Source organism: Microsporum canis, genomic scaffold (genome assembly GCF_000151145.1).
Source record: "Microsporum canis CBS 113480 supercont1.1 genomic scaffold, whole genome shotgun sequence".
NCBI classification, from domain to species: domain Eukaryota; kingdom Fungi; phylum Ascomycota; class Eurotiomycetes; order Onygenales; family Arthrodermataceae; genus Microsporum; species Microsporum canis.
Window position 1 is genome coordinate 3,797,887 of NW_003299169.1, and position 10,676 is coordinate 3,808,562.

The 10,676-nt window shown below is 47.8% G+C and overlaps 4 protein-coding genes across 4 annotated transcripts; 3 read left to right on the top strand and 1 right to left on the bottom strand.

Annotated features, from left to right (window-relative positions):
- Positions 1-1,693: 1,693 nt before the first annotated feature.
- On the top strand, positions 1,694-4,242 carry MCYG_01417 (conserved hypothetical protein; the record flags this gene model as incomplete). Its single annotated transcript, XM_002851267.1, has 4 exons — positions 1,694-1,848; positions 1,910-2,471; positions 2,532-2,717; positions 2,779-4,242. The coding sequence occupies 4 exons, from the start codon at positions 1,694-1,696 to the stop codon at positions 4,240-4,242; spliced, it is 2,367 nt and encodes a 788-aa protein (XP_002851313.1).
- Positions 4,243-4,712: 470 nt separating this feature from the next.
- On the bottom strand, positions 4,713-5,048 carry MCYG_01418 (conserved hypothetical protein; the record flags this gene model as incomplete). Its single annotated transcript, XM_002851268.1, has 2 exons — positions 4,713-4,864; positions 4,961-5,048. The coding sequence occupies 2 exons, from the start codon at positions 5,046-5,048 to the stop codon at positions 4,713-4,715; spliced, it is 240 nt and encodes a 79-aa protein (XP_002851314.1).
- A 597-nt stretch (positions 5,049-5,645) lies between these two features.
- On the top strand, positions 5,646-8,723 carry MCYG_01419 (conserved hypothetical protein; the record flags this gene model as incomplete). Its single annotated transcript, XM_002851269.1, has 2 exons — positions 5,646-8,612; positions 8,709-8,723. The coding sequence occupies 2 exons, from the start codon at positions 5,646-5,648 to the stop codon at positions 8,721-8,723; spliced, it is 2,982 nt and encodes a 993-aa protein (XP_002851315.1).
- A 449-nt stretch (positions 8,724-9,172) lies between these two features.
- On the top strand, positions 9,173-10,536 carry MCYG_01420 (conserved hypothetical protein; the record flags this gene model as incomplete). The annotated part of the gene is made up of 2 exons (XM_002851270.1): positions 9,173-10,361; positions 10,511-10,536. 2 exons carry the CDS (start codon positions 9,173-9,175, stop codon positions 10,534-10,536), a joined length of 1,215 nt encoding a protein of 404 aa, XP_002851316.1.
- Positions 10,537-10,676: the final 140 nt, after the last annotated feature.

Genomic DNA, 10,676 nt, shown 5'->3' on the forward strand with positions numbered 1-10,676 from the left:
AGTATATATATCCTTTTATTATTGTCATTATTAGTACTTCTATTGTATAACAAATGACAGAATTGCCCTGCTTGTTTGTGGATCGCATCACCTGCGCTGTTTGATGATGCAAGGCATGAGGTGCATGCATACCAGACCATGCGCCTTGATCAAAAAAAGAAAACGCCCGAGCGTGTGGCACCCTTTGACCCAGGAACGGAGCAAGGCGAAGGATGTTATTATTATTACTACCCCTTTGCTCTCTTCCATGTACTTCACTGGGAATAATGAAGAGAAGAGTTTTCGTCGATACGAACGTTGGATACATAGCAGCGTCTGGCCAGTCGCCATCGCCGAGCAAATGAAAGAGCAGGAACCGCCAGCCTGAGACTTTGCTTACATGATAAGGTTTCTGGCAGGGGTAAAAAAGTAAGAAGAAAACCAACGACATCGAAAGCAAAGCAAGGAGCATGTGAGACACACTAAGTCTCTTCTTCAGCCCGCCACAAGTCGCACACTCACTAAGTATATCCTCTGACACTCTCCTTTACTAGTACTCGTAACTAACTTAAGGCTAGGCAGGCATCGGTATGGCGTGCGGAGGGCTTGACATCAGACGGCAGAGAGATAAAGAAAAGAAAGCTAAATGGCGGACAGATGGCGAGTCCAGTTAACGCCACCACCGTCATTTCCCACTGGGTGAATGGCGACTAATATATGTATACAGAGTATACATGACAAAATATTAGTCATATACATTGAGAGAGGGTCGGTGTCATCTCCGCGCTCCGCCCAGGTCATCCTGACAAGCGCCAGTCTTAGACGAGCATGGAACATGGTTACATTTAGCAACGATGAATCTCTCTTTCCTCCCCTGTGGAGGAGCCCCAGCATCTGAAGCGATATCCCTGGCCCGTTATGAATCTGACAGGTGGAGCCCTTTCCCACAGCGTTGGAGCTTCTTAATGGCTCTTTACTTCTTCTTCTCGCTAACATTGTCGAATTTGGATGTTTGCGCCGAATCGGCTAGACGGGAGTTCTACTTTTGTGACCGCGATGGGGAATACTGCAAAGGATGGTTTCCTTCTTAATTCTTTGCTTTCTTCTCGATACAGCAGATAGATTTCGATCTGCCTTGGGTATCTCCACCCAATCTCGTCATCCTTGTCTCTCTACCACCCACTTGGGCAGGGGTTCTTTTTCCCCCTAGCTAGGCATACGCAGCGTGGTTTACATAGTACGAACCGAGATATCCAGTTTTCCTCTTTCTCTCTACATATACACACATGTCCTTCCTACAGGGCCGGAGGGGCAAAAATTTGCTCTTGTGTGGACGTTTCAACGAGGCCACTTTCGTGGACTGGTTCTGGTAACCGAACCATATACGTAGCTGACCCCTGTCCCACTGTCAATAACCGCAGGAAGAGAATCTTCCGTTCTAGTCTTCCTTCTCTCGATCCAGGCTTCTATCTCTCTACTGCTTTTCTTGGAATAGAAATCCCGACCCAGCGGATAAGCATTAAAAAAACCTACATTTCTTCAGGCACAGCCAACTTCATTCTTCCTTCTTCGCCTTTATCATTCTTATAACATGCTTCTTTATTTGCATTATCTATCCGTGTGAAGAGGGCCTCAGGGTGTCTGCATACAAGCTATCCAACATTCTCCTTCGGCAACTTCTCATACTCTTCGCTCCTACTAGGAATCGCCAGCCATGGCTGAAAATGGCATTGAAGCCCAATCTCTGACAGTTACTCAATCCTTCCATCCCGAATACATTATATTATCTTTTATTGTTAGTTTCGTTGGTTGTGCCACATGTCTCGAACTACTGCATCGACGAACCGCCCGCCTTGGGCTTTACAATTGGTACGTTAGAACTGAAGAATTTTCTTACTTTTGAACATCCTGCTAAAACGCTACGCTCTAGGTATCTTCTTATCACCGCAGCGGTTTGCATGGGAGGAATTGGGATATGGTGCATGCACTTTATTGGAAACTGCGCTATACACCTGCATAGAGGCAACCTGCAGTACCAGATTTCCTACTCTTCCACATTTACTGCCACCTCGTTCTTCCTGCCGATTATTGTCCTACTATTCGCATTCTACTTCATCGGTGCAAGTGAAAGAGCAGGTTATCGGTATATCATTGCTACTGGTACTCTTACCGGAGTGGCTGTCTGTGGTATGCACTATGTTGGGCAGTTGGGCATTGCAAACTACTCTTGCACCTACCAAGTCGGAAACGTCGTCGGCGCTGCTTTGATTGCCATTTGTGCCAGTATCACTGCATTGGGAGTATTTTTCAGACTTCGGGCGTCATGGACAGATGACTGGTGGAAACGGCTCTTCTGCGGGTTAATTCTGGCTAGTGCTGTGTCCGGGATGCACTGGACCGCAGCTGTCGGAACGATATACCGTGTGACGAGTACCGTTGGCGCAAAGGGACAGCTTTCTTCGTCGCAGGCCGTCATCATTTGCTGTACATTGGTAAATTTTCAGCCCGCTATTGTATATCATGCATTGGTTACTAACCACTGTATGATATAGTCCTTAAGCTCGTGCTTTTTCCTAATCTGTCTCGCCATCATTGCCGGCCGCCAACGTAAGAGACTGGCAAAGAGAGTCCAGCAGCTGTCTCTCGCCTGTGCGTTCTTTGACGCCTCCGGAAATGTCATGGTAGCGCCTGATGGTAGTATACCAACATACAAAATAACAAATCATTATGTTGAACGGGTGAGTCTAACATCAAAACCTACGCATCCATACTGCTGATGCTAACCATTAGCCCCTCCAGAGCTTTGCCGATGATGAATTTAATAGAGTGCATCCAGCATTCCTCTGGGCGTTCAGAGCAAGCCGAAACTGGCCCCATCTAAAACAATTCATACAGGGCATGAATTACTATATTAAGTCTGATGAATTTATGAAGCAATACTGCCCGGGTGCTACTACTACTCCGGACACTGGTGACAACAATATCAATTTCGAGCTCATTTTTAAGCAGCTCTTCTGTATAGCTGCGCAGGGTCTTTCAGAAGAGCTTCGTTTGCCACTAGAGAAGTTGGGGGTACTGTATGACGATGTCATGTTAACGGGAACGAAAACATCGAAATCTAGAAAACCTCACCATAGCGATCCAGAGGCTACATGCGCGCCGTCGACTATTGTCGGCAAAGGGCAGTGTATATTCATGGTACGACAACTCAACAAACAGGAGGCCATTGATTTGTCTATGGGAGGATACCGCTTTGCCTCTCCCAATAATATCTCATCTCCTCTGGCCAGATTGATGCAGGTAGACCCCAGGGACATGTTAGACCACCTAAATCGGATGAAAGATTATGCTACGCCTGAGAAGATGCTCGATCCAGGTGTCTACCTTGTGGGCTTCTCGCTCTATCCTTCTGTCTGGACAGGATTTGACGTCCTTGTATATGGGGACGCACCGAACTTGCTTCCTAATGTACGGTTACCGATTGAGACAGTGACCCAGTCCCATCTGGACATATTATCAAGGATGGATGGATGGCCACTATCTCTTTGCTTGAAGTGGCTAAAGGCCAATGGCGGCTACGAAGATCCCGAAGCCCAGACCTTCTGTCAAGCTGTGTACGGAGCTGCATCAAATCTTTCTGCTTCTGTTGATAGCCCGACGTTTGGCCAAGCCAAATTCTCCTCTCGGCAGATAAAAATCCCCTGCCGGTCACCAGGCCATTCGCAAGCAACCGGCCAATGTACCGCATTCTCATTTTACATTATCAACGGGCTACTAACCCGTACGACACCCCCACATTTACGCCTTACTCCCCTGCGACTATTCAACGTTCAGCAACAGGTATATCCAGGTATCCCAGATCATGATGTCTTCCGAGACAGCCTAAGGGAGGAGTTCTCCCATTGTCTGTACGAGGACGAGATGAAAGGCAGGAAATCTCCTCCTGCTCCTCCGTCAACGGCCAGATCAGTGTCTCTCAAGAATGGGTCTATGCAACAGCCAGGGGAAGATGACACAAATGGTGGTGCGGGCCAGTCGAACCACTGGCGACCTACACATGGCGGAATTGTGATCCGCAACCAAATTACGGTGGATGTAGTCCAAAATGGCGACCCAAAACCGTGTAACGAAGGGTTTGAGATGCAGAGTGTCGGGGCCACGGTGGAAGCGGGATATGTCAAGGACGAAAACGAGACGTTTGTCGACGAACTCTGCGCAATCTGTCGAAAAGCGGCCGCTGATCAAGACCGGGCGAATAGCTAAGGGCAGCTCCATGAGTAGTTATGGCCTCCTTAACTGTATATTTACGATTTGTGGTTTTAATTCATACATGAACCGCCCAAGCCACATGGCTAAGAGCCATATATATGTATGTACATAGTTAAACTAATCTAATGAACAAGAAACTAAAAAAAGAGCCATACACTGCAACGTCAGACAGGGGTAAGGGTTTGAGCATGGGTGTAATATCGCGCATTCAGACGACTGCTGGTTGGAGCAATTGGTTCTCGAAGAGAAGAGAAGGGGTAAAAAAAAAGAAAGAAAGAACAGGTAGATAGAGTCGATTAATGGACTCCGCATCCAAGGCTAGCCTTTCTTCTTAATGATGAATAGAAAGGAGGGCTTATTTAAAAATAAATAAATAAAAGAAAGTGTCATCCCCCCTGATGCCTGCAGATCGTGTTTTGGAAGACCAAGTGCCCCGCGGCCTAATTTCAAGAGAATGGCAAACGTCAAACCGCCATCTCGATGCCGTCTGCTTCGCCTTTAGTGACCGTCTTTCCGGTCTTCTTGATGACAGCCAGGACTTCCTCGTAGGTGACGGATGGCTCCGTCGTGACTTTTGCGTTTTGCGTATCGAGTGAAACCTCAAACGACTTGACGCCTGCTCTGGAGGTCAGCACGAAGGGAGGAAAGGAAATACATGGGAGAGATATGATGAACAACAGAGCAGATCAAGGCCAGACGGGGCCATCCATACCGTTCATCTTCTTCAGAACGCGTTCTACAGCGCCGGAGCAGCCACCGCAGGTCATCGTGATTTCGAAGTTGTACTGATGGTCTGCCATGATGGAAACGCGACTAGTAATTCCGGTCCACAGAAGAGAAACGCGGGCGTCTTGAGAAGAAGAGGAGGAAGAAGGAAAAAGAAAGCAAAGGATGTCAGGTCCAACTCCGAAGTTATCAGTTATCGTATCGTAGCGAGATCGAGGGTCTAATTATAGCTGAAAGGTGGAAAGAAAGTCTTGGGAGTTTTTTTTTTATATGTTTGGCGAAAAAGAAACGAGGAAAAGCCAAGCAAGTCTTCTTCTTCTTCCTCTTCTTCTTCTCTATGGCTTCTTCTATATCTTCTGACTTGAATGTCAACAACTAAATCCGACCTGCTGACTTCTTCTTCCTCCGCCTTCGCCACCAAAAAAGCAAAGGGTTTGAAGTTGGCGCTTTTCTTTATTTCGTTGTTTTTCCCCTTTTTGGATTGCTTGAAGATGACGTCCTTCTTAGTCAGCAAAGGCCTTATCGCCGCCTTTTTTTTTCTGCCCACCTGAAACATCATAGAAGAAAAGCAGGTTGAACGTTTCTTCTTCTTCTCTTTTCCTTTATAACTCGCCATCTCGAGCCTCTAGCCTTAGAGAAATAGCGAAGGATCCAGGACAGGAGGACCAGCCATGGCCTGTCCGGACGATGTCGACGCTGGCCCAGTCCGGCCGCAGAACACAACCTCCACACCAGTCGTCATTCCCGGAGACAGGCCCCAGGATATAGAGATGGCTTCAGACGAGTCGACCACCAGGCTCGCCCTTCCTCCTCGCCTTGCCGCGCGGTTTAATCGGGTTTCCGCCACGTACAGGCGCGCCTCGGTCCCCTCCATCTCCCGCCGCAACTCCTCCTCCTCAATACACTCGAACCTGTCTGTACACGGAGCTTCGCATGGTGACCCCATGGCGCCCCATATCCGTCGAAATTTGATACTCGAATCCCGAAAGGCCCGTCTTGCTGACAGAGCGGCGCATGTCGAGAAGGTCAGGCTTCGTGCTGCTCTCGCGAAAAGCGGCACTAAGAGCGCCGCCATCAAAGAAGAGAGAGCCCTTGCTGCTCAGCGGACACGAGAGAGGCTGCTGGCCGATATTACTGCAAAGTGCGAGGAAGAGGTGCGACGGGCAAAGAAGAAGGCCGAAGATACGGAGGAGAGGAAGGCGGCGCAACGTGCACGTCTTCGTCTGGAGATGGTCGAGAGGTTCGCCGAAGCTGAAAGGCGCAGACAGCTCTACCAGGAGACTCCCCGTCGGCGCCGTACTTCTAGCATCCCAACTGTTCCAGCTGCCCCGCCTGCGGAAGGCGTAAAGATCAATACAAATATCAACAACAACAATCGTAATATTAAGCCAGAAGCTTTACGGCTTACCCCGTCTGCCGCTGCCCGCGTCATCCAGAAGGCATGGAAGAACCACCGCTCACGGGTGCTAGTTGGCAAATACTTGGGCCTAAATCTCACGCTTGAGAGGATCGGACTACTAGGCTTTGAGAGGACTGGAACCCTAGTAGCCAATGAGACCACTTTGGATGTGACCGCGGCCATGCTTCGGCTTTGTGGTTTGCAAGATACCCAGGGAGGTGCCCTTGGCGAGAGAGGGGCTGTTCGTATCTTCCTCAGCAGCTACGTTATTGCAGCCTTCCCCGAACACGTCTTGAGCAGTGATGGAGAACAGGAGCAGGACCTGATTTCTAAGGCCAGAGAGCTACTCGTCATATTTCAGAATCTGCTCGATAAGATTGCTGTACTTGGGCTTGTCAACGTCTCCCTATCTCCTACCATACTATCCTTGTCAGAGGCATACAATATGTTTGTCTCCGCATTCCACGCCTGGAAATCCCGCGATTCAACGGTGCTTATTGAGATCATGGTTGCTCAATTTACCGAGCTCGAGCTCATCTGGCAAACGGTGAAAGATGACCGTGCGGGTGGAGCTGCAGACGATTACCAACAGGGCATCCGGTACAACCAAACCTTGCTTCTTGCACGGTTGAAGCGGCTTGTTGGTTCAGATGAAGCTATGAAGTTGATCAAAAAATCATTGAAGAAGGCAAAAAGTGCCAAGCAGGCTAACGTAGCTACTGAGAACACAATTCCCAGAGCTGTGGATAAACCATCAACTTCCAGAGAGGGGCTGACGGAGCCAAGTAAACCACCCTTTGAAGAAATGTTTCACTATGCTACCACAAACTTGCCAGAAACACGGCTGGAAGAGGAATCAGTCTCACCGCAGGACCGGCTTACCAAGGTACTGACTGCTCTCCCGAATAACCGAACGCTTGTTCACGAGCTTCTCATAAACAAAGAGTTTCGCATTGAGCAAGGTCACTATACCGAAGTTCGCCGGCAAATCATGCAACATGTTTGTGATATCATGAGAAGAGAGGTTGCCGCCGGTTATGGTACCAAGTGGACAGTTGCTTTGGCCACAGTCATCCAAGATAGGCTGCTTCGTTTCCTTAGACAAGGCAACTCCTTGCATAATCTTATCACTGAAGTCTTAGATCCCACTCACATTGAAAATCAGTGCAATTCCGGCACTTTTTCATATGACACTTTCTTTGATTTCATGGGTAACATCCTCGCTAAGTTGTGTGCTCCCTTTCGGGACGCCGTTGTTGAGGAGTTCGCAAATGATAAATCGGGCGACGAAATTGACCGCCTTTCACGCCTTATGGGAATAATCGACCTCCTTTCACTGGACCATACAAATTTTATGCTTCAGGTTGTGTCACCTCAGCTGATTGAAGAAGGCCCACAGTATGAACAATGTTTATTCGACAGGGACCTGAAGAACCGAAAAATTACACTTGATAGCACCAGGGAATTCTGGCGGTTGAACCATGCTACATCCAACACTGATTCTCAGCCAGCCATGGGCAAGATTTACATTCAGGGATTGGTTGACCTTGTTCTTAGAAATACAGCAACCCCCCAGGGGCGTATTCCCGAGACTCTTCACGCAGATTATGCAAGGTTAAGACAGCTTCGATCTCAAGCCTTCAAGATTGCTGCTACTGCTTCGATACTACTCACTGCCAAAAATCTTCTGAAGCGTGATGTGCGATCCCAGTGGAAGAGCGAGGCAGATAGGATTCTTTCCCTGGACTGGCATGACATCAAGGGTGAACGTATCCAATCAATTATCGATTCTACCCATCCTATGCCCTCGGCAACTAGGTCTCAGCTCTTGAGCACAATAAAGCGTGTGGTTGCCCCAGCTGTAGCTGCAGCAAGCGCCGCTTCCGCAATCACCCCTCCCGGTTTATCCGTGACCACTACCTTTCAATCTTTCACTGTCAGACCATCGTCCAGTTCGTCAGATGTCAATTCCGAGCTCTCGACATCTTTTACGGATCCCGTGGCTCGGCTCATGCTTTCAAGGCTCCGGTCTCATATTCTAGCTCGTTTAAGCGCTACCAATACCAGAGAACGAGTGAAGATGACGACCACAGCAAGCCAGGGCCTTGCAAGTGCTGGAATGCCTGAGTTCGTCAGTGAAGTCGGCAAAATTGTCGATACCCTTGACAAGATCCGAGAGGTTGATTGGCTATGCCATGGGCTCGTCCACGAGAAGATCTGGCAGGAAATCTCCGTCAATGTATGATGAACTACGCTTTCATGCCTCTAGCACCCTCGCAATTTTTTTTGCTTTTCTTTTTTCCTCTCCTTCTTTTCTTACGTTTTTTCCTTTTAGACACAGAAGTTGTAATTTTAGTGTCGCTTGGTTCGTTTGGTCATATATATCAACAACTTGATGGCTGCAAGGCCTATATATTAACTGCCAACTAATATTACATTGTACCACATTTTTTACCAGACGACATTATTTTCTCAGAAATTAATTTATTTTCTTTTTGATATTACTAGACAGGCTGTTGAGAATCTACCAACTTCGTCGTTTAGTATAGATAGCTGGTGATTACGTAACAACTAGTTAATAAACTAATTATGGAGAGAAGCTGCCACGCCGTTTTAAGGCTGTTAACGTTAGAGTAACTTGAGAAAAGCACAATAAAAAAAAAATCAACGTCCGAAGCTCAAAATACGCTACTGTGGAAGGTCAGACAGCCTGGACTGAATATAGCTGGGCATAACAGCTGTTTTATGGAATACTTTGCCTAACCGTCATGGGTGCAGGCCAGGCGTGGAACGGGGAGAATGGTTGCAAAACACCGTGATATCCTGTTTGCCTGTGTGGGAGGCTTTATCGCATGGGGACTCATAACGAGCTGGTATCCGTTAATACGCTTTGTTGGATACTCGTTTTTATTGGGAGTCGCCGCTACATTGGCCTTCTTCATCATTGTTCTGATAGCCAGTGTTAGGAGTCCAGATAACAGCGCCAACCCTTCGAAGCTATGTGGTCAGCCTATGGCTTTCCTGTCTCCTGATAACTGGCAGCGGGACTCGAATGATTACAGAAATAACACCGCTTATAACCCCGCACCCCTCTACCCGCAATCGTTCATCGTTTCTGCGGCACTGGATGAATTATTACACTTTACCAGGAGGGACTTTATTGGGTCGTGGTACGGGCATATTAGCAGCAATCCAAAGTTTGCGGATGAGATTGATTCCATTGTCAGGGCGACAATTGGACGTATAAAGGACTGGTTGTCGAAAGAGGATTTTGTGGAAATTTTCGTCTCGAGGATTGTCCCTATAGTAACCAGCCATTTGAAAGATGTTGATTTGGCAGAACGAGCTGTGAGGGGCAGAAATCTGAGCCATGGTGTGACAGAATCAGAGGAGCTGGAGATTGCCATTGCTGCTAGATATCGGGAAGGAAACATTCACCCTGCTGCCGCAATATCTTCGCCAGATGTGGCCCATGTCCAACAGGAGCACTTGCGCAAGGTTGTGGTATCGCTTTTGCCCATCATTCTTCCTACTAGCCAAGCGAACAGTAGGGCAGTATCAGTTCTTACGCGAGAGATTCTAGCATGCGCTGTCTTACTTCCTTTGATTGGTGTCCTCGCAGATCCAGATACATGGAACCAGCTGATGGAAGCTTATGGCCGAACAGCTCTTCAGGATCGCAAAACCGTTAGAAGGTTACGTGAGGCACTAGATCAACACGCTTTACCTCTCGCAAAATCAAAACAGGCTTACATATTCCCGAAACTGAGTCCAAATGACTCTGAGAGGGAATTTGAACGCTTCGTTAGGGCAATTCGGCGCTGTAACAATTTATCCGATGCAAGGAGATTTCGGAATAACGTCGCAAGCCAGCTCAAGCGTGAAACAATGTTTGATGGACAGGACCCAATCTATATCCGGCGACTAGAAACCGCGAAGAGGGCCCTGGACCAGAAAGTTGCAAAGTTATCTACTCCTAATGGTGCAGGTAATACGCAATTGCCTATATCAGATCAGCCTTACAGCAATACTTCGCGGCCGCAAGATATTTCGTTGGTCGATGTTATGCACAATGCAGCTGGTCTGTCTTATTTCATGGAGTACATGGACCGTCTGGGCCTCATGTCCTTGGTCCAGTTTTGGATAGTTGTAGATGGTTTTAAGAACCCACTTGAGAATGATATTGGAGATGACATATCTTCAGCACCTTCGTCTTGGACTACAGCAGATAGAAACGACATGATTTTGTTAAGTGAGAACCATTTATCAAAGCCGGAGCTCAAAGTTGACGAGGAATCTCGAA